This window comes from Jaculus jaculus, chromosome 10 (genome assembly GCF_020740685.1).
Source record: "Jaculus jaculus isolate mJacJac1 chromosome 10, mJacJac1.mat.Y.cur, whole genome shotgun sequence".
Taxonomy (NCBI): Eukaryota; Metazoa; Chordata; class Mammalia; order Rodentia; family Dipodidae; genus Jaculus; species Jaculus jaculus.
In genome coordinates, this window is record NC_059111.1 from 68540478 (window position 1) to 68563943 (window position 23466).

General features: G+C 36.3%; 1 protein-coding gene across 3 annotated transcripts in view; it reads left to right on the forward strand.

Moving 5' to 3' along the window:
- Window positions 1–23466, forward strand: part of Glcci1 (glucocorticoid induced 1) — an 84459-nt gene that overhangs the window by 46742 nt on the left and 14251 nt on the right. For 2 of the 3 annotated variants that reach the window (XM_012948270.2, XM_045159979.1), the window contains exons 4-6: window positions 10786–10902; window positions 14666–14818; window positions 17871–18081. In XM_012948270.2, coding sequence (XP_012803724.2) covers window positions 10786–10902; window positions 14666–14818; window positions 17871–18081 — 481 coding nt within the window. The remainder of the gene's footprint in view (window positions 1–10785; window positions 10903–14665; window positions 14819–17870; window positions 18082–23466) is intronic. The other variant, XM_045159978.1, reaches the window with a different exon arrangement.

Consider the following 23466-nt stretch of genomic DNA (forward strand, 5'->3'; position numbering starts at 1 on the left):
TTCTGTTTTCAGCCTGTAGTTTGCTTTGTTCCTAATGGATGGATTTTACTGTTTCCTGAATATAATGTTGATACTTTTATTTAGCTTAACTGAACCGGGTGTGGTGGCACACATCTTTAATCCCAGCACTTGGGGCAGAAGTAGAAGGATTACCATGAGTTCAAGGCCCCCTGAGAGTACATAGTGAATTACATGTCAGCCTTGGGATTGGGGCAAGATCCTACTTCAAAAAAAAAAAAAAAAAAATCTCTTCAGCATACCTTAGTTTTTATGTGGATGAATTCTTTATTTAGAAACAGATCAGAGATTTCCTTGTTTGTACACCTTTGTGACTTAATACTTAATTGTGCACCCATCAGCTATTTCTCCATTAGTTTACTTGCTTGTAAGTTAACAGCCCCAGAGCCATAGGTCATAGATTTTATTACAATTGTAGGATGTTCTTTTCTGCTTCTGATACCTTTTTTTTTTTTTTTTAAATCTACCATATTGTTCTACTTTGGGACATAATAGGATGATAGAAGCCATGTCTTTTAGAAGTGACCCACTTCTTGATTTATTATGATTAATGTGAAGTATATCCATGTATATGCCATCATTTTTCCTTATGGTTTTATGCATATAAATTCTTTCCTCCTTGTTTTTCTTTTAAAGTATTTTATTTTTATTTATTTATTTGACAGAGATAAAGAGGGAGGGAGAGGAGAGAATGGGCATGCCAGGGTCTCTAGGTGCTGTAGACTTTATGCATCTGTCTTACATGGGTCCTGGGGAATCAAACCTGGGTCCTTTGGCTTTGCAAGCAAATGCCTTAACTACTAAACCATCCCTCCAGCCCTTCTCCTTGTTGTTGTTGTTTTATATAAAGTTAGAGAGTTGAAATGCCATCTAATCCATCTTCTATCTAAGCATATCTTTAAATGATAGATCATCTCATCTTCATCATATCTTCTGGAAGTGGGGTGTGGGAATGACTACTTTATAAGAGAACCAGTACAATGGATTTAGCTTTAGATTATTAAATATGTTAAATATGTTTTCTTATACTTAGTTTTCACGCTTTCATCTGGATCAATATTGTCTCCTTTTGAATTTTTCAAAGGGTAGCAGGAAGTAATTTTGTTCCAGGTTAAACATCACAATTTCTCTTTTTCATATAAAAAGTTCTAGACAGTATCATTTTCACATAGTGTAGGCTGTCAATATACCTCATATACTGTGATGTATAAACTGAACACATACACTCCTGTAGTACCATTTTGTTTAGTATTACATTTTTAGCAGTGGCTTTATGCTGTGGTTGTTGAGAAATTTGTAATTCTGATCTGCCTCTTACTCCAAATACATATGAATAAAAATAGTTTGGGGGCTGGAGAGATGGCTTAGTGGTTAAAGGAACTTGCCAGCAAAGCCAAAGGACCTAGGTTCAATTCCCCAGTACCCTCGTAGAGCCATATGCACAAGTTGGTGCCTGTGTCTGGAGTTCATTTGCAGTGGCTAGAGCCCTAGTGTGCTCATTCTGTTGGTTTCCACTTGCCACTTTCTCTCTCTCTCATATATAAATAAAATATTTTTAGAAAACATAAATTTAGGCTGGGCATGGTGGCACACACCTTTAATCCCAACACTCAGGAGGTACTTTCTATCACCCTGAGGCCACATAGTAAAGTCCAGGTAAGCCTGAATATAAATAATAAAAAACTTTTTATATGCAATAAATACATCTTAAAATTAGTACCATAGAGCTGGAAAAGTGGCTCGTCAGTTAAGGCACTTGCCTGCAAAGCCTGGGTTCAAATCCCCAGTACAACATAAAGCCAGATAGCCAGATGCACAAAAAGGTACATGCACCTGAAGTTTATTTGCAGCATCTGGAAGCCCTGGAGGGCCCATTCTCTTTGTCTGTGTCTCTTTTATCTCTGCTTGAAAATAAATAATATGTAAAAAATTACTACCATGATTTGGGGTAGTTGCACTATAACGACATTACACTAACATGGTACATGCTATTAAAGGCATAGCTGAATGAGAAGATTTGATTGTTCTCCCCAGAAAAGAACCATAAGGCCAAAGATAATTGTCAGAGTAACAATTTCAGTATTTTAGAAGTTAACAACAACAACAAAAACTTGAGCAACTTTATTAAAACTACTGAATTAAGATTAGGCATGGTGACACACACCTTTAATCCTAACACTTGGGAGGCAGAGGCCACTTTGAAGGATCAATGTAAGTTTGAAGCTACCATGAGACTACTTTGATGAATTCCAGGCTAGCCTGGGCTGGAGTAAGACCATTAAAAAAAAATTACTGGGCCTGGAGAGATGGCTTAGCGGTTAAGCGCTTGCCTATGAAGCCTAAGGACCCCGGTTCGAGGCTCGATTCCCCAGGACCCACGTTAGCCAGATGCACAAGGGGGCATATGTGTCTGGAGTTCGTTTGCAGTGGCTGGAAGCCCTGGCGCGCCCATTCTCAATCTCACTCTCTCTCTCTGTCACTCTCAAATAAGTAAATAAAAATGAACAAAAAAATTTTAAAAAAATTACTGAATTAGTGTTAGAATAGTACAAGTCTTGTGTAATTCTTGGCTGATGCTAAAAGAATAGACCCAAAGGAAAATAAAGATGGGAATGGAATCCAGCTGATATAAAGACAAACTTGGAATGTACTTGTCTGTCCACACACAAACCTATCAGTAGGTAGTGAAAATCTTGCTGGCTTGGACCTTTTTCACAAAAGCTCTAACAAATATTAATTAACAATTTAGTAGGCCTTTTAAAAATGAAATTTAAATTAATGGAATAAGGAGTATATGCAAAATATAGCAGGAAAAACAGACTTTTAGGCCAAGTTACCACATGTATGCTAATGTACATGATATATTTATGACAGTGATAACAAAGGAGAGAGGAGGAAAAGAACAGAATATAGTTTCTATTTTAAGGGAATTAAATATTACTTTGAAACTACAAGTCTAATAAATTTAGATAGATAATTATCTCTAGAAAATAACCAATTTAAAGACAGTTGAAGAATTAAATGCTACACTAAAAAAAAAACTCCACAAAAACTATTAAAGGTAAACAGCAGAGATAGAATACAAACAGAAGGTAAATAGCAAAATGACAAATGTAAATGTAGTCAAATCAGTAATCACATTTGTATATTCAAGTCAGGGATTGATAAACTGAACACAAAGTTCCACTAAACTGCATGCAGCTGCTAAGAAACACGCCTATATTCAGTGACCCAAGTAATTGAAAGCAAAATGATGGGAGAAGATGTACAGAGAAAACTAATAGTAACTGAAGGAGAAGAGGCATATTAATTCTATATGAAACAGACTTTAAAGCAAAAAGTGCTTCTCAAGACAAGTATGAATATTTCATGATAATAAAAATGGCCATATATAACCTGAGCATGGTGGCTTGGAAGGCAGAGGTAGGAGGATCACTGCGAGTTCGAGGTCACGTACATAGAGAATTCCAGGTCAGTCTGAGCTAAAGTGAGAGTCTACCTCAAAAAAAAACAAAAAAAAGGGGGGGGTATATAAGGAGAGTGTAGTAGTCATAAATGTGTCTGTATCTAACAACGGCATGAAGTAAATTCTGGAAAAGGAGAAATAAACTATCTGCAACAACTGGAGATCTCAACCTCCCAGTCTCAGTAATTAAATGAACAGTGAGTGAAAGAAAAACAAAGTATCAAGGTGACCAACTGGCTTACAGAAAACTCTGCCACAGGGCTAGAGAGTTAAGGTGCTTGCCTATAAAGCCAAAGGACCCAAGTTCAATTCCACAGGACCCACATTAGCCAGATGCTAAGGGGTACACGCATCTCGAGTTCGTTTGCAGTGGCTTGAGGCCCTGGTGTGCCATTCTCTCTCTCCCTCTGTCTCTCTGGCAAATAAATAAAAATAAATAAAAATAATTTTTTTTTTTTAAAAAGAAAACTCTGCCATTGATTGAAGATTTTTCCAAGCACATGTGAGCTTTTCTCCAGGTTAGATCATATGCTGGACCCTAAAGAAAGTATCAAAAGATTAAAGCCATGCAATGAAAGAAAAATTCTTTTTCTCTAAGGTCTTAATATATGGCTGGGAAATTACACAGTGGGTACATGAGAACCTGAATTCTGATCTCCACAACCCTCATAAAAAGCCCAAAGCCAAGCGTATGCCACCTGTAATTCTAGAACTCGGGAGGCAGACAGGTCCAGCCAAATTTGTGAGTTCCAGGTTTAGTGAGAAACCCTGTAACAAGGTAAAAGTGATTGAGAAAGACATCCATTGTTAACCTCTGGCCTCCACACATATATGCATATAGTGTACCTGTATATACACACACATGTGGACACCACACACACCAAAAAAAGGTCTCAACATAAAACAGGAATATATAGTACTTCTTTATATGAGTGGCCAATTTTCTAATATTCTGTTTCCCTTCTATTTGCCAAAAGTAAAAGTTCCCCCAACAACCCATGTACTTTTTACTCATGAATATATGTCACTTTTGACATTGCTTACTGACTACTGTGCTTTTTTATTGCCATATTATTTAAATTAAGTGTTTAGGTAATTTCATGATAGAATGTATTTTTGCTATGCCTCTATGAGAAAAATCAATATAGTTTATAGACTTTATATCTTTAAAATTATAGTAGGAGAAAAATCTAGTAATATTTTTTTTCTGGACCTATAAGATAATAATCTTAGGATTTTTTTTTATTCCTTTGGTATCAAAGGAATGAAATAGTAAGCCTTTTTCCAATATATATATTTATCCAATAAAGTCTCTGTCCAGGTTGAACTGTTAAAATATGTTACAATCTTTTCAAAACTGGATCCAGTGGGTCATATAGACTGCTTATTAAAAATATATATATACTTATTAGATGAGTATATAGTGAATCAACAGCTTTGTCAATTTTTGTTTTAGTTTTAATATCTTATTCTGACAGTCAGAAAGGAAGTTACTTTATCCAGTGGCTGAGATCATGATGTCAATATATAATATCTGGTACTTATTTGTAGTCAAACATTAATACAGGATAATTTACAGCAGCATTCTGAGGCAGTAATATGTTACAAATTGAAGATCACAAAACTGGGTTTGCCATTTATTAGCTCTCTCACATTGGGAAAAGTACCTTATTTTCAAGTGTTTCCATATCTATAAAATGAATATAAATAAAGTAATCAAATGGATTTGTGAACAAAATATTTTTAAAAGTTAGTCTGCTAGGGTTGTTAATACCTTATTGATAGTTATAAGTACATTTCTATACTAAAACTTAATGTTTGACAAAGTTTTCCTAAAGCCTCTTACATGTGGGGAGTATCTGAATTTAGCTCTTTGTTTATTCCTGGTTCAGTGGATTTATGAGAGTCTCTATGTGAGCCATATAGATGTATAGGGATCAGTTAGTTTAACTAAACTTCTGTAGAACTTTTCTACTGAGACTCTTGATTTTTTTAAATTTTTTTTTGTTCATTTATTTATTTATTTATTTGAGAGAGAGCAAGAGTCAGATAGAGAGAGAGTGAATGGATGCGCCAGGGCTTCAGCCACTGCAAACAAACTCCAGATGTGTGCGCCCCCTTGTGCATTTGGCTAACGTGGGTCCTGAAGAATCGAGCCTCGAACCCCAGGGTCCTTGGGCTTCACAAGCAAGAGCTTAACTGCTAAGCCATCTCTCCAGCCCCGAGACACTTGATCTTTATAAGAATTAAAGTTTATCATGTATTCCCTGTTTCATATAAAAGGGAGTAAGTTTGATTCATGACTTGCCAAACATTATTTTCAAAAAAAAGTGGATTAGGTTAATAATTTTTAGCAATTATTTAGGGATGGGAATAGTTCAGTTCTTGTTCATTCTCATCTGTGTTTAGTTTTGCAAAATTTACTTTCTCATGATTTCCTAACTTGACTCTTTAACCAATATAGGATAGTGGTTGTGTTTGTCTGAATTGCATTACCATAACAAAATACTTGAGATTGTCAACATAAAAGGCCCATGGTTTCAGAAGTTTCAGTCTGTGGTTAAATGGTACTGTTGCATTGGACATGTGGTGGCACAGTTCATCATAAAAAAAGCATGTGGCAGAGTAGGCCTAGTCATCTTGTGGCTGGGAAGGATACTAAAAAACAGGAAAGGTTGGTGTCCCAATGTATCCTCTCCAGAGGTGCACACCCAGTGACCTAACTTCCTCTCACAAGGCATACCTCTTAAAGGTTGCTTAATTTCCCAATATCACCTTGGGCTTAGGACCAATCTTAGTAACACACAGGTCTTTGGAAAAATATTCTACATCCTAGTATGCAGTGGTTGGTTAATAAGAGAGCACATCCTGATTTCAGATGCTTGTTTCATTGTACAGCTTTTAGCAAGGCTTTTTTTAAACCTCTGTACCTCTCGTTCCTTTAACTCTAAAATGGGGATAATAGTAGTACCTTGTAGTTCCTAATTAGAACATTGTGAACAAGTGGCACACAAAGTAATGTCTGCTTGCCCTGCTCAATAAAGTTAACATTAGACAGGTTTTAATGACATTTGTCTGGTGGTAGTTAACATAGTCATCAAACCTGTAGATAGTCTGAATGTTGTTAGGAAGTGTGGTACAATCTGAATGTTGTGGTTTATACATCTAATTCTAGCATTGGTGAGGCTGAGGTAGGAGGATTGCCATGAATTTGAAGCCAGCGTGAGCTACAGAGTGAGTTCCAGGTCAGGCTAGGCTACAGTGAGACATGGCCCAAAGAGAAAAGTTTGCTGCTAGTCAGAGTATGCATCATCAGAGTAGCATACCTTTTATAAATAGTTTAAAATTGTGTCCGTGTCACTTATATTTGGCTGAGAATAAATTTCTATTATAAGGATCTATCTTTATGTTAAGGAAGTTATGCTCTGTTCAGTGTATCATTTATTACAAATATCACTGACAGAAATACATCATAGCCATATATTTGTGTAAATTTTTGGTTTCTAGTAGCTTGTTTCTCCTTTCTGTGAAAGGCAAGAAACATTATTCCCATCTCCTTTGACATAGTAGTAGGGGTTCCTCTTCATTTAGTACTGTACTATTTTCCACTAAATGCATTACAGCCTAAATTAAGCCATAAACATATCACCCCCCCCAACACACACACAGCAGGCCGTAGAACTAACACATTCCTTCCCACTCTACCACTTAGTCCTTTTAAATTAAGATTTCTCATTTTCCTAGCCTAATGTAAATTAAAATTCATTCTGAAAAATATTTCCCTCCCCTAATCTCTGACACAGAAGTGCTTACCAGTCTTCTGAGGCTACAAGTGTTTTTTTAAGGAGTTTTTTTCTTTTCTCTTTTTTCATTTGTTAACCTCTCTTCTATCCCCTTTATTTTTAGGTATTAACAATAGTTGTAGAAGCAAATATAACAAAAATAGTAAATAAACAGGGCGATATTACAAGATTTCCAAAAAAGTATTCCTTTTCTCAGATTTTAAATGGTACCATTTCCTGATTATTCTTTATGTAATTCCATAAATGTTTAGATTTTCTGATTCTTCTTTCCACCATTTTTTTGAAGCTCACTTTTTCTGTTGTTTTGTAAAGCATTTGTAAAGCATGTAGGCTGCTATATACTTGATAACTTCCTTCAGATTTAGAAAATGTTCTTCTCTTCCTCAGTCTTATTTGTTCCTGGAAGCCACACAGTAGCCAATGAATATTTAGAAACATAAAGTGACCTTACCCATAGTTAAAAACAATTAATTGTTGTATTATGTAATTCATCATAGTCACCAAGGTGGGTGGACCCACTAGGTGAAGACATCACTACTATATGATTCATCAAAATTTGGGCTTGAGTTGTGGTGGGGGACTGTTGTAGGCAGAGGTTAAGAGCCCTTCATGTATAGATGAAGTAGGAGCAGAAATTAAAACATATTTTGTCTGCCCATTCTCGAATGAATATTAGAGAGAAGTAGCTTCTGATCTCATGGAGTTCCTTCCTATCAAAGGGACAAATAGGGAAATCCTAAGCAAAGCAAGAGTGTTTTCAGTCCTCATGTATCCTTGTTAAGTCTATCTCTCTTCTGTGTCTGATGTAAATACATAAACCTCTTAGAACTTGAGGCAAAGAAGGACTTTATGATAAAGCAGTCTTCTTTTCAGTTCATGTACTTTTAAACTAAGATTTGCCATATTCTGGGTACATGTATTTGGAAAGATGGGCTTTCCTTTTACTCTACTACCAAAAATGAAGAGAGTTTTCTTAAAAGCTAAGTTGCATTGTTTAAATTGGTATTTTAAGCAAATTATGATATAGGGCATGATGCATACTTTTTGCTTTCAAGAATTTGTTGAACTTGATTAAACAGAATGTTTCTGGTTCACTTTGATATGTCAGAGACCTTAAAAAGATTGACCAAAGTTAAATAATGTTAATAACATTTTTTTTAAAAAAATATTTTTATCCAGGCATGGTGGCTCATGCCTTTAAGCACTGGGGAGACAGAGGTAGGAGGATCACTATGAACTTGAGGCCAGCCTGAGACAACATAGAGAATTTCAGGTCAGCCTGGCTTGAGCATGACTGTACCCTCAAAAATAAAGACAACAACAACAAAAAAAAAGATTTTTAAAATAAATAATGATAAGTTGCCTGAATTAATCTATAAGTGCTTTGGATTATTCCATATAAGCTCTTGGCAGTTTTCAAACATCATTGAAAAACTGTTAATATTCAGAAAATCCTTAATTTTATACCTCTGTTCTAACAAATAATTTGTATAATTTGAAATTCTATTTACATTTAAAAATTTTTGTTTATTTTCAAGCAGAAAGACACACACACACACAAACACACACAGAATGTGAATGAATGGGCTTGCCAGGGCCTCTAGCTTCTGCAAATGTACTCCAAAGTCATGTGCCACTTTGTGCATCTAGCTTTACATAGATACTTGACCACAGAGCATTTCTCCATCCCTCTATTTACTTTTTCTCATGGAGAATAATTTATCTTGATTTATAACTACTACTAATTTTAATTTCTTGTGAAAATTAATGCTCTCTAGAAGCAAATTATATCATTTCAACTTGAAGCTGGGAGCACAAATATTGTCATAATCTTACTTGGACATCATTTGCCAAGGACATTGCATGAGAAATCCATAAGCTAAAAGGAGTGTTAAAGATGAGATGTTTGTCTAAAAGAAAGGATGAGTTATTCATTTATTCATTAATTTTCTGACATGCTATTTCCTATCTATATGCCACCAGTTAAAAATTAGTTTCTCTGACAACCCATATTTTATTTCCTACACACTCTGCTTTTTAATAGTAATTGTCTATTATGTTTTGTTGTGGTTATGTAGTTTATTTATGTGTTTCATATTATATTTTTTTATGTCTCTGAAAAAAATCACTGATATCTACTAGCTAACATAAAACTGGCTTCATTGTAGATGTTCAAGGAATAACTATTGATTAATGTGCCATTTTTTCCCTAGGGGACAAAAGACCAATAGTATATGATTTCCTCCAAACTTAATGATTCCTACATTATTAGTCTAATATTCATTTTTATAATAAAGTACCTGAAGCTGGGTAATATGTAAAGGAAACAGGTTGGTTTAGTTGATAGTTTAGGAGGCCAAACATTGAAGATGAGGTAGCTCCCCATCCAGATTGATCTTGAGTTAGAGCCTCCCTTGTCACTTCATGGCAGATGAAATTGGGTTGGGAGGGTATGCAAGAGACATAACAGAGGGAGGCAGGAATTCAGATATAGCCATTGTTACTTGTTTATCATAACCTCATGAAAATAACTAATATCTTATTAGAAGTACATTCTTTCCTGAGGGTAGCACCCCTGTGATGTAATCTCATTCCAGCAGGCCCCACCTTCTAGAGGTTCCAAATCATCTGTCTAGAACCTTCCACCTAAAAGTACTATTACTACTAGTACTACACCAAAGACCAAATTTTTAGCACATCAGTCATTTAGGAACACAGGTGATCAATATCTATACTTATACACTTGAACACTGTCTGTATCCGTAGTTCTCCCCTCCCCATGCAGATACTTAAAGGTTCTTAGAACCTATGGTTGAAGTAGATTATGCATCACCTGTGCTTTATAAGCAGCTAAATGAATTTTGGATCATATCATAATAATGACTTTTGCATTAAACCTGTGAGTGTGCCCTTTCTATTTAGAGTACAGCCCAAATTACATTTGTATTTAAATGATTTAAGAACTATATAGTAAGATTTTAAATACATAATTGTATAAAAATTTTCCTATTCAGTACTGGAGACAATGAATAAATACCAACAAAATAATAAATTTCTAATATTTAAATTCCTTCACCATCATTGGGATATATAATTTAAATATTTAGCAATTGACAAACCAGATCCATTTTGTTTACATATGACAGGAACATAGAAATAATTGTACTCACAATTTTAAGGGATTGGGCTTGGTTTTAGCCAATCGGCATCTGAAATCTTTGTCACCTAATAAAAAGTTTTTGAAAAAGAAGTTATTTCTAACATTAATGTAAGATCTGAAATAATTTGTGGAATTAATCTATGTATTTACCAAAACACTTGTGGAAGTAAATAGCATGCACTTAGTTCTCATTTTTAGTAGTCTTAACATAACAACTCTAAGAATAAATCATTGTGGTAAACTAATATCGCTTCTTGAAACCTTTGAGAATAAAATTGAAGGAGATGTACAAAACACTGTTACTCACTTTTGTTTCTTTTTCTTTTCTCCTCCCAAAGCAGATTGCCAAACTGAGACAGCAGCTCCAGCGTAGCAAACAGAGTAGTCGTCACAGTAAAGACAAAGATCGGCAGTCCCCTCTCCATGGCAGCCATGTAACAATCAGTCACACTCAGGTAGGGCACACTTTTCTTGTCCATATTTGAAAAAAGTCTTTTTATCTTTTAGAGAAAAATGGTCATTTTAAGACTTAATATATGTCAAAAGTTTTAGCTATGCCAAAGTAATACTGTTTGTTAAATTGTAAGAATTTTTTAAGCTGTATTTTTTTAACCTTTTAACATCATAGTATCGTGACCTGAAGGCTGACATCTGAGCCGAAGTCACAGGTCATCTATTCACTGAACAGATACATAGTGTAGTAACCTGAAGAAGGGTGATGCCTGAGCTGAAGTCATAAGTTGTTACAGTTATCTTCTTATTGCTGAGATAAAGCACTCTCCAGGAGAAAAGTTTTTCTTTTATTTTGGTTTATAGACTTCATAATGGAAGGGAAAAGAATGGCATGAGCAGGGGCTGACATCACCTTTGCCATAGTCAGTGAAAAAAGCAGCAGAAGAGTGAGCCAAACTCACAAGGGGAGCTGGCTATAATACTAAGCCACCCCTAAACAACATCTCTTTTCCAGAAAGGCTCCACCTCCCAAATTGCCAGCAACTGAAAACCAAGTACACAAAACACAAGAGTTTATGGTATACATCTGGTCCAAACTACCACATTCTGCCCTTAAACTGGTAGCTATCCATAATATAAAATGCAGTGCATTCAGTTCACCTTTAAAAGTCCCCATAGTTTTGTAAATCCCAATGCTGTTCAAACATCCCCTGTAGTCCAAAGTCTCTTAACAATGAGCTGTAAAACCAAAAAACATATAATAGTACAGAGTAAACATTCACACTGAAAAGATGGCATACTAGGGAAAGATTGAACCAAAGCAAGATTTAGAACAAACAAGGCAAACATAAAGTCCTGTCGTTCTGACTCCAACATCTGTAACCAGTGATGCATTCTCTGGGGTTCCAATACTGCCCCCAACTGGAATGCTCACAGTCTAGGGAACCATCTATCCTAAGCTGGCAGCTGTTTGGCACTTGTCAAATAGTCCTGGCATCTCAAAAAGTTCTAGGGTCCCTATTGCAACCCACAGTTCATCCTCATGGCTCCATCAAGCTTCTATGCAGGGATACCAATAATGGCCCAGTGGTCATTTCTAAAACACAAACTGTATTGCAAATGCAATGACCCTCTCTTTCCTGCATTTATTATGCCCCCATAGTACTAGGTGGGCTTCCAAATTTGTTAATCTGTGTGAATAAAGCCAACTTTGAAGAGCAGGCTGCACCTTCAGCATTCAGACCCTATGCTTTCAAAAGAGTCATCATTCTTTGTGCTATCCCAATGAAGAATAGCTGGCCAAGTCTCCATGGTGGTAATCTCTCAAATTTGAGTAGGCAACTGTCTTCAGCCCAAAACTTTCATTTCTTTCTGTACCACACCCATGTGCTTGCACCAGATCATCTCCTCTAAACTCAACCTAGTTCTGGTTTTCATGACACAGGCAGAAGGCAGCAAGTCTCTCATGCAAACTGATTCTAGCCTAGTTTGGACAAAGCTCTTTCGTCCCCTTATAAACCATCCCACACAGTTTATAATTAACCCTGTATTCATATTGCTTAAACTCTGACCAGAATGGACTATCAAGCTGCTTATATCCCTGAAAGGAATCTCTTATGCCAAGGTTTCAAATCCATACACTTCTCCCCAGAACTCAGTTCCAAATTGCCAAAAGCTACACAGTTAGGTTTCTAGCAGTAATGACCCCAATCTACTGGTACCAATTTTCTGCTGTAGTTACCTTCGCATTGCTAACCAAAAGCAGCAATTGGGAGGAAAGTTTTTTATTTTGACTTACAATCTCGAGAGGAGGCTTCATTATGGCAGGAAAGCATGGCACGATCAGAGGCTGAATATCACTTACTTGCCACAGCAGGTAGAAAATGTAAGAGTTGGTCAAACTAACCCTGGCAAGCTAGGGCTAATAAACCTCAAGGTCCACCCCCACATACCTCCTACAGCATGGCTCCACCTCCCAAGTTGCCATTAACTGGAGAAAAGCATTTCAAACACATGAGTTTATGGAAGACACCTGATTCAAACCATCACACATGTCATGTACTTCTTAGTAAGCTCTAGGCAGTATCTTGTTTCACTCTTATGCTAGTTCCTTAGCCTACTTTTATATCTTTCCAGATACAGAAATTGAAGAAATTGAAAATTAGAGTTTTTAATCCCCTTGCCCAAGATGCATGCCCTAATAAATCATTTGGAACAAAGGCTAGCAAGTGCTACTACAGAATAAATTCATAGTGATATAAATATTAAATCAATCTAATACGACACTGTAGGAAAAGAAACCCACATAGTATGTTTAAGATTTATTTTTACAAGCTGGGCGTGGTGGCACATGCCTTTAATCCCAGCTCTCAGGAGGCAGAGGTAGGAGAATTGCCATGAGTTTGAGGCTACCCTGAGGCTCCATAGTGAATTCCAGGTCAGCCTGGGCTAGAGTGAGACCCTACCTCGAAAAACCAAAAAAAAAAAAAAAAAAAACCTAAAAAATGATTTATTTTTACAAATATAAGGGTAAATCTCATGACTTTTCTTGATACTGAATAATACTTGACAAAAACTCATTATTTATGATTATAAAAATGTTCTTATTAAACTAAAAATGAACACTTCCTAATGCAACTAATGGTCAATGCAGTAAAAGCCATCTCTGAAACCTTGATAGGACTATTACTAAAATAAAAATAGTCACTGTTAAACCTTGATAACATTACTATTAAAATAAAAAGCATCACAAAATATATCTATAGTTACTGACATTCTATATGAGGCAAAAAGATTTGTCACTAGTTACATAGCTGTTTTCTTTTCATAAAATCAGAATAATTTGCTAGACTATTAAAACTACGTACAAGTCCACTTTAATGAACAATACTAGCCTAACAAGTGTTTATGAGAATGTGAAACAAATAGAACAGCCATGCATTGCTGTTGGGAATACAAAAAAAAAAACAAAAAACAATTTTTTAGTAATTTAACATTTTCTTAAGAATTTGAACATATACTAACCATTCAAACCCAGTGTTTTATTCAAACCCAGTGTTTCTACATTATGGTACCTACCTTCCCATTAAATAAAAGCATAGTTACATGAATATTTGGTGGCATTATTCCAAATATTAAACAACATGGAAATGAATATTTGATTGTGAAAGGATGAACATTTCATACATCCATGTAGTATATTATTCAGCAATGAAATGGAAGGATGCACTAATAATATGCAGCAACATGTTAGAATTTTAAAAGATTTTTCTAAGCAGAAGGAGAAAAAGCTATGTAATGTATGATTGGTTGCATTAAATTCTTAAGAAGTTTAATGCAGAGATACTCTGAGGAATATTTTCTGAGTAATAGAAGGCTCTCATTGTGACCACACTTATAACTGGATGGCTGTATATGCTAGCATAACTCACTAACTATGTAGTGATTTAATTGCATGCTGATAATACTTCATCACTGTTATAAAACTATTTTATATAAGTATTTGAATTCTTAACTGTATTTGAAATGTAAAAAAATAAGTGTTCATAAATTCTACATTTTAAGACTTTTTAGTTTTTGTCTTTTGTTTGTGTGTGGGAGGGTAGGGATGTGGTTCCAGAATCCAACCTAGGGCCTCACATATGCTAGGGAAAAACTCATCAATGAGGAGTATCCCTTGTCCTTCAGTTGCCAAAATTTACCGTCTCTAGTTCTTGATTGTCTCAACCACAAATACTTAACTGGACTTTATCTTCTGCATCATAGGCTATTGGATCTAGGTCAGTCCCAATGCCATTGTCAAATATATCAGTGCCAAAATCATCTGTTTCACGTGTGCCCTGCAATGTAGAAGGCATAAGTCCTGAATTAGAAAAGGTATTCATTAAAGAAAATAATGGGAAAGAAGAAGTGTCCAAGGTAAGATTACATGGTATATTTGAGTCATTTTTTACCTTTAATATTACAGATTATCTCAAAAACATGTTTTTGGTAACAGCTTTATTGAGATATACTTTATTGTACCATGGACTTTATACTCCTTAGCAATCATCTCTTATTTCTCTATAATATTCCTGGCCCCAGGCAACCTTCAGTCTACTCCTTGGTTCTGTGGATTTTCATATCTATAGACATTTCAAATAATTGGATCACATAATAGATGACCTTTTTTCACTCAGCATAGTGCTTTTTTTCTTTTTGGTTTTTTGAGGTAGGGTCTCACTCTAGCTCAGATGGACCTGGAATTCACTTTGTAGCTTCAAGGTGGCCTTGAACTCACTGTGATCCTCCTACCTCTGCCTCCCAAGTGCTGGGATTAAAGGCATGTGCCACCATGCCCAGCTAGCATAGTGCTTTTAAGATTTATCTATGTTGTAGCATGATATCCCTGTTATTGCCAAATAATACTTAACATTTTTTTTGGTCTGGTCAGTAGTTGATGCACATTTAGATTGTTTATACTTTTTGGTTGTTATGAATAATGCAGCCAAGAATATTTATTTAGATTCAAATTTTCATATGAACATGATTTTTTCATCTCTGGGATGAATACTTAGGATTGGAACTACCAGTATTATCTCTCTATGTTTGTAGGAACTGCCAGAACATTTTTGAAGTGTGTATACCATTTTACATTCCCACCAGGAATATATGAAGTTTGTGATTTTATCTACATCTTCACCAAAATTTACAGTTACTGTTCACTTTTTCATTATAGCTAATCTCTAGTAAAGATGGTATAGTGACATCTCATCATGGTGATTAACATTTCTTGATGACTAACACTAAATGACATTAACATGTTTTTATAGGTTATTGGTGATTTGAATATTTTCTTTGGAAAAATATTTATTCAGATATTTTGTTCTATTTTAAAAGTGAACTGTATTATTGAGCTGTAAATGTTCTTTGTAAAATTGCTTATTCTAGATGTAAGTTCCTTATCAAGTATCTATTTGGAAATATTCTCTCCATTTCTTGGTTATTTCTTTGAAAAACACAAGTTTTTAATAAAGCTTAATTATTATTTTGTACCTAAGATACTGTTTCTTAATACAAGGTACCTGTGATTTATATTTGTGCTTTTTTCCATGAGTTTTATAGTTTTAGATCACTTTTACAAATAGGTTTATTTATTTATTTTTATTTTTAACCAATCAAAAATATTCTCTAAATTTCTGTGTTTAGAAAACAAATCTGCAGCTTATTACAAAGCTTTGTATTTGACCATACTCTTTTTTTGTTTGTTTTTGTTTCTTGACCATATTCTTAATGACATACAAATGAAATTCTACAAACTAAATTCTCTTAAAAAATTTAACATATTTTATTATGAAACAGGATTGAAATGCTAGGAAAAAGGACTCATATAATATAGCTCACAAATTCCTGTCACAGGCATGTCTACTGCTTTATGTTAAGCTTTGTCAATTGTGTATACATGTATGTGTGGTATGTGCAGGTGCAGTCCAGAGAACACTGTCCAGCTCCTTTGACACAGGGTATATCACTGGCTACAAGGATAGGCATTTGCCACTACACCTAGCATTTTCTGTGGGTACTGGGGGGTTAAGCTCAGTTCTTCATATTTGAGAGACAAGCACTATACCTACTGAACTATTTCTCCAGTTTCTGAACTTTGTCATTTTAAAGATTTCAGAAACATTGTCAGACAGAAAATGAAGAAAGGTAAAAAGTTAGATAAGATTAAAAATATTTAAATAGGGCTGGAGAGAAGGTCAGAATTTAAAGGCACTTGCATAAGCCGTTCAGCTCAACTTCAGTTTTTCAGTACCCATATATAGCTAGATGCAAAGTGACCATGCATCTGTCCTTTCAACTTGGCTTGGCAGTAGGAGGTGGAGCCTGGAGACTCCAGAAGCTTGCAAGCCAACTCGATTGGCACATATGCAGTATCAAAAACCAGGGAGACCTTGTCACAAAAAGAAATCAGGAGAGGACAGATAGATAGGTTTTATTTGTTGGCTGTGGTTCATTAGCACACAAATGAGGAAAATGGAATATGATTGAAGTAAGGGTAGTAAAATGCAAAGGGTCCATTCAGTAGGCTTTGATGCCACTTAGTTCTGTCACCAGCAGCTCTCAGCTATAGGCTCACTGTTTGTGAGAACAAAGTATTTGACTGATGAATATACATTTGATGCCTAGTTCAAAGTATACAATTCTGTGATTATAGTTTCTTTCTTCTTTGGTCAGTTTAGAATAATGTATTAGAAATTAACACAGTTATTACTATTCAAACTGAGTTGGATACCAAAATTGTATAACATGTATCAGCGCAAATATAGTCTACTAATATAAAAAGTTCTATTAGCTGGGCATGGTAGTGTACACCTTTAATCCCAACACTTAGGAGGTCGAGGTAGGAGGATTGCTGTGAATTTGAGGCCAACCTAAGACTACGTAGTGGATTCCAGGTCAGTCTGGTCTAGAAGACCCTACCTCAAAAAACAAATAATTAAATAAACAGTTCTATTAGAAATTTTGAGTAATTCCAAAGGAAATAGAAGTTTTTGGTTTCATTCTTGGGCTCTAAAATATTAATAAGGAATGTGAGGCTTCACTTTTTCCTATTAGCAAATGAAAATGATTTCATTGAATGATCAGTTAATTTAACATCAGTATGTATTGAATGTCTGCTATGTGCCAGGCATGGCCTTTTGGGATATAGTGTTAACTCACGCCACTCTTGAGTACTATCATGAGAAGCATGAGCCTGATACAGGAAACCATAAGGATTTTAAGGCAAATTGTTTGATTGGAAGGAAACTTTTATTTCAGTAAAGGCAAAATGCCTGAATTACCTTAACATACCAGTTGGTATATTCTCTGAAGGCTAAATTGTGGTGCCAACAGTGATGGACTATGAGATCTGAAGAGAAACCCTGTATCTTCTTTATGCCGGCAGTGTGTGCACTCATCCACATGTATATTGGTGTTCCTCTTTCAGCCTGTGGACATACCAGATGGTCGACGAGCTCCACTCCCCGCTCACTACCGGAGCAGTAGTACTCGCAGCATAGACACTCAGACTCCTTCTGTCCAGGAGCGCAGCAGTAGCTGCAGCAGCCATTCACCCTGTGTATCCCCTTTTTGTCCTCCGGAATCCCAGGATGGTAGCCCTTGTTCAACAGAAGATTTGCTCTATGACCGTGATAAAGGTAAGAACGGAGTCATCCACTTAGAGAGAAGGCTTGTCATTGCTCATTTTAGTTTTTGTGTCTTGGATCATTACATTAATTTTCTTTGTTGAATGGTGAGATTGTAAAATATTTTTGTTCATTGGTTTCACATACTCTCTTCATGACTCTTACAAACATCTTCCATAAATGCGTCAGAGAAGCATAGCACCTGTAAATGATAGCTAATGAAAGTGGACTATAGAGAGCTTTATGCAGGTGTTTTCCTTCATATTGTCCAGAGATGTATAAAGTTAGATTTTATGATTAGGGATTTGGAGGGATACTTTTTAACAGTTCTTTGGAAGAATGGTTTTATTTTTAGCAAGTAGAAAAGGTTCAGTGAGCACCTACAGGTAGATTAGGTATCAACTATTGAAAAGCTCTGACATATCTCCTGTCAGGCCCAAATTGTGTCTACAAGCTCTTCTGTCCTTCTGTCAGGTGCTATTATTCCTTGGCCCACCTGGATTTTAGTATTCTGGCTCCTAAGACCTAGCTGAAGGCAATACTGATTGCCTCCATTTCTCCTTCCTTGGTTATAGAGAGAAACAACTGAGTTTGACTGTTTCTCACTGAACAAAAATTATTAACAAAGGAGCTAGAGTATACAATATTCTAAATGGGTTTTCTGTCCTTGTTGTGACTTTACTATCCTGTGACTTTTCATGGTATTGTTTGTAAAGTGCCTGTCAGTGCTCAGCCTAGTGTTCTGGCCAGTGAGCATTTCTGTGTATGCACACTCATGAAGGAAGGATCAAAGTACACATACAGAACAAGCTTGTCACCTTGTAAGACTCCCTCAGTCTTTTCCCCAGATAGTATCCTACATAGTGGATTCCAGGTCAGTCTGGGCTAGAAGACCCTACCTCAAAAAATAGTTCTATTAGAAATTTTGAGTAGTTCCAAAGGAAATAGAAGTTTTTGGTTTCATTCTTGGGCTCTAAAATATTAGGAATATGAGGCTTCACTTTTTCCTATTAGCAAATGAAAATTATTTCATTGAATGATCAGTTAATTTAACATCAGTATGTATTAAATGTCTACTATGTGCCTCTGTACCTAGAAGTAATTTCCTTTCTGACTTCCTCCAACAATTTCATTTTTGCTTGTTAATTGACTTTCACAGAAATGGAATAGTATGGTATGCTACAAATGTTTTTGTGCCTGGCCCATGTTGCTTCTTCTTCCTCTTTAGGATATATTCTATGGGCATTATTTTGGGCTTTGTCTTCTTTTTTTGTCAACAGCCTTCCCTCTTTTTTTTTTTTTCTTCTATGCCCCTTTTTGCTTCCATCTCATATATACACTACATAACATTAGTATCTCTCTTTCCATTCATCTTGTCATTAATTTTACTTTAATTATAAAATGACAACACTAGTCCAGATACCTCTCAGGCAATTTTTTTCTTGACTAGTTAAAAAATATGGTAATACAAAACTTCTACTAGTTAGTAAAACGGGGTGATACAGGATTTGAGAGGCTGAAGCAATAGAATCATGAGTTCAAGGTCAGTTTGGGCTACACAGTGAGGCCCTGTTGCACAGGGGAGATTTGGTGATAATCTACCTGATCATTTTGGGAGTTAAATGATATATCATTTATAATACCAATACAAAGAAAAGTGCTTAGCACAGTCCTTTGTACAAACTAAACAAGTGGTGTTAAGTGCCACTAGTCATGAGAGATTTTTTTTTTTTTAACATTTTTAAATTAGGGCTATTGTAGTAATCCCAGCACTCTGAGGAAGGCTGACTGAGGCAGGAAGATTGTCCTTAGTTCAAGATTATCCTGGGCAGCATTGTCAGTTTTAGGCTAGGCTAGCATATACTGTGAAACTCTTCCTTTAAAAAACATTAAAGAAGAAGGAAAACAAAACATTGAAGGTGTTTTTCCATTTTCTTAAGTTAACTTATCAGTTTGTTACATATCTATTATGTTAAGCTTAGGATATTATTTTGTGATTAAGATCAAGCTAATGGTATTATTCCCTGGAGAAATGTATGGTGTACAGGTGAAATTTATAGTTCTCAAGCAAATCTTTTTGTAGAGAAAATTAAAATGATATTTTTAGTTTATATGTACATATATAGACGCACATGTATTTGAATATTTTTATTTATTTATTTGACAGAGAAAGAGGGAGAGAGAGAATGGGCATGCCAGGGCCTCTAGCCACTGTAAAAGAACTCCAGATATGTGTGCCCCCAAAGGCAAAACGCCTTAACTGCTAAGCTATCCCTCCAGCCCATGCACATGTATTTTAAAACTGGAAGTAAAAGCTTACGTTTTTCAATTGATGTTTTTCTTCTGATTTAGGAATATTTGTAGATCATTTGCTTTCTATCAGGTATTGTACTATAGTGTGGTGAAATAAGGGTAAAGGACATCATTTTTGTCTTGACAGAAGTTAGTCTATAAAGAAGAATAGGAATGTAAATGAGATAATGTGCTATCTTTCATACAACTATGTTTACAATACTAAAAGTATAAAGAAGGGAGTTGCCAATTTGATATTTTCTGAAGCTTGTACATTTTATATCATTCAAACTATAGAATACTTGCTTTTTTGGCTTCTTGGTAGAATTCAAATTCTAGAGTGGTTAATAGATTTTTATTAGATATGGACATACTCACTATGTAAACAACACGTGTTGGTACAATCCTTTCCCTCATCCCTCATCCCTGCCCTTTTTTTTTAAGGTAGGGTCTCACTCTAGCCCAGGCTGACCTGGAAACCTGCCCTTTTTCTGAAGAAGCACTCCTCCATTAGAGATGCAGGTCAACCCAATAGGGATTGTGGGTTATTCATTGTGGAGGCAGCAGTCAGTTTATGGAGGTGAGGCAATGTTTCTGTGAATAATGTCCCAACTTGTGGCTCTAACTATCTTTCTGCCCCCTCTTCCACAAAATTCCCTGAGCCATGTTGGGTACATTTTAAGTCTACTTCTCTGATGGGCTCTTAGGACCTCTGGATCTCTGCTTTGGTAGGTGTTGAATGTCTTCATTGTCTATCTCCTTCACCTTTATGCTGATAATCAGGTTCATAGAGAAAGCAGCCTCTTGCTCATTTCCCCAGTTCCTCTGTGGCTTCAGCTGGGGCCGGGATGAAGTGCACTGGGTCCTGCTCCCATCTGAAAAAGAGAAGCAGATTCTCCAACAGAGAGTGAAGTCAGCACTGGTTAAATGGGATTACCATTAGTAATTTAGAGAGAATTAAAAGAGTGTAGATCCTCTTATAGCCCAAGATTAATGGGAGCTTGACATTGGAAAGCAGAATCGTTATCTGGATATGATTCTGAGTTGTTTCCCAGTTCCAGATATGGTTTCCTTTCCACTGAGCAGAACTGTTAGCCAATCCAAGAGCAATTGATTACCTGCCATGCTATGTGCCACCATTGTACTTTTGTGAGCATCATGTCAGGTTGTTTGCTTCTGAGCAGCTTAGGCTTTGGGTTGCTCAGACAGATGTTGGCCACTTTCCCCTGGTAGCTCATGTAAAGCCTTCCAACACTAAATGGGCTAACTATCTGGGGACTTGCTCTCTTCTCGATTCCAACCAGGTCTCTCCATGGTCCGTGCCAACAGCGTATGGAGTCTTCAGCAGTAGGGTCTTACCATTAACCTCTGGTGGGTAATCAAATGCCCTGACAGAAGTCTGTCTTGTTTGTTTTGGGAGGCCCTCTGATCAACAGCTCGCTGTGGATGTTAACTGTGTCCTGGTACAGGGCACTGGTACAGCACCAAGGGACAAGAAAAAGAAAAAGAAACAAAATAGGAGAAATATAAGGTTAGGCTTCATCTCACCCTCTCCAGGGCCCTTCAATTCAGGTGCTCCCCCTAAGGTCCTTTTGAGGATTCAACTTTTTAGTCTGACTTCAAGGATATAAGTTAACAGTGCAGTTTGGGATCAGTTGTGTGTGTGTGTGTGTGTGTGTGTGTGTGTGTGTCCCACCCTTTCCCTTTCCCTAAGCCCTATCCTCCCTATTGTTCAAGTCTCAGGATACTATTCAGGTATGTCAGCAAGTTGGGCTGATCCAGGTTAGGAACTGCAGATAAGTGACCCATGTGACAGTTGTCTTTCTGTGATTATATGAGTTCACTTAGTATGATCTGTTCCAAGTTTAACCATTTTTCTACATATTTCATTGTGTCTTTTTTTTCTTACTGCTGAGTAGAATTCCATTGTGTAGGTATACCACATCTTGGTTATCCATTTGTCTAATGACGGGTACCTCAGTTGATTCCAGTTCTTGGCTATTATGAATTGAGCAGCTATAAACATGGTTGAAGGCTAGAGGGATGTCTTAGCAGTTAAGGCATTTGTCTGCAAAGCCAAAAGAACCAGGTTCAATTCCCCAGGACCCATCTAAGCCAGGTGCACAAGAGGGTACACACATCTCGAGTTTGTTTGCAGTGGCTGGAGCCTTGGTGTACCCATTCTCTCCCTCCCTCCCTCTGTCTCCCTCTATCTCCCTGCCAAATAAATAAATAATAAAATATTTAAACATGATTGAGCAAATATCTCTCTACTGAGATGTGGAGCTTTTAGGGAGCTTGTTTATGTCCCAGTAAGGGAATAACAGGATCTGTTGGTAACTCTATGTTCAGGAGAGTCTGCATATTGATTTCCATAGTGGTTGTACCAGCTTACATTCCTACCAACAGTGAATGAATGTTCCTATTTCTTCACATTCTCATCAACATTTGTTTTCATTTGATTTTTTTTAATATTTGCTATCCTTACTGGGGTAAGGTGGAATCTCATAGTTTCAATTTGCATTTCCTTGATGGTTAGGGATGTTGAACATTTTATTTTTATTTTTATTTTTTTTGGTTATTTGAGGTAGGGTCTCACTCTGGTCCAGGCTGACCTGGAATTAACTCTGTCATCTCAGGGTGGCCTTGAACTCATGGCAATCCTGCTACCTCTGCCTCCTGAGTGCTGGGATTAAAGGTGTGCGCTACCACACCTGGCTCCATTTTCTTAAGAGTGTGTTAGCCATTTGTATTTCTTCCTCTTTGAACTCCCTATTCAGATCTCTGCCCCATTTTGTGAGTGGCTTGTTCGGTTTTTTTAATTGTTTAGGTTTTTAGTTCTTTGTAGATTCTACATATTAGGTTTCTGTCAGTGGTATAGCTGGAGAAGATTTTCTATTCAGTTGGTAATCTATTGGCTGTGCTTATGGTGTGTTTCTTGGTATTAAAGCATTTTAGCTTCATGAGTTCCCATTGTTTGAAAGATTGTTTACTTTCTTGGGCTACTAGGGTTTTTTTCAGGAAGTCTTTTCACAGTCCTATATTGTGGAGCATGCCTCCTATTTTTTCTTCCAGTGGTTGAAGAGTTTCAGGTCTGATATTAAG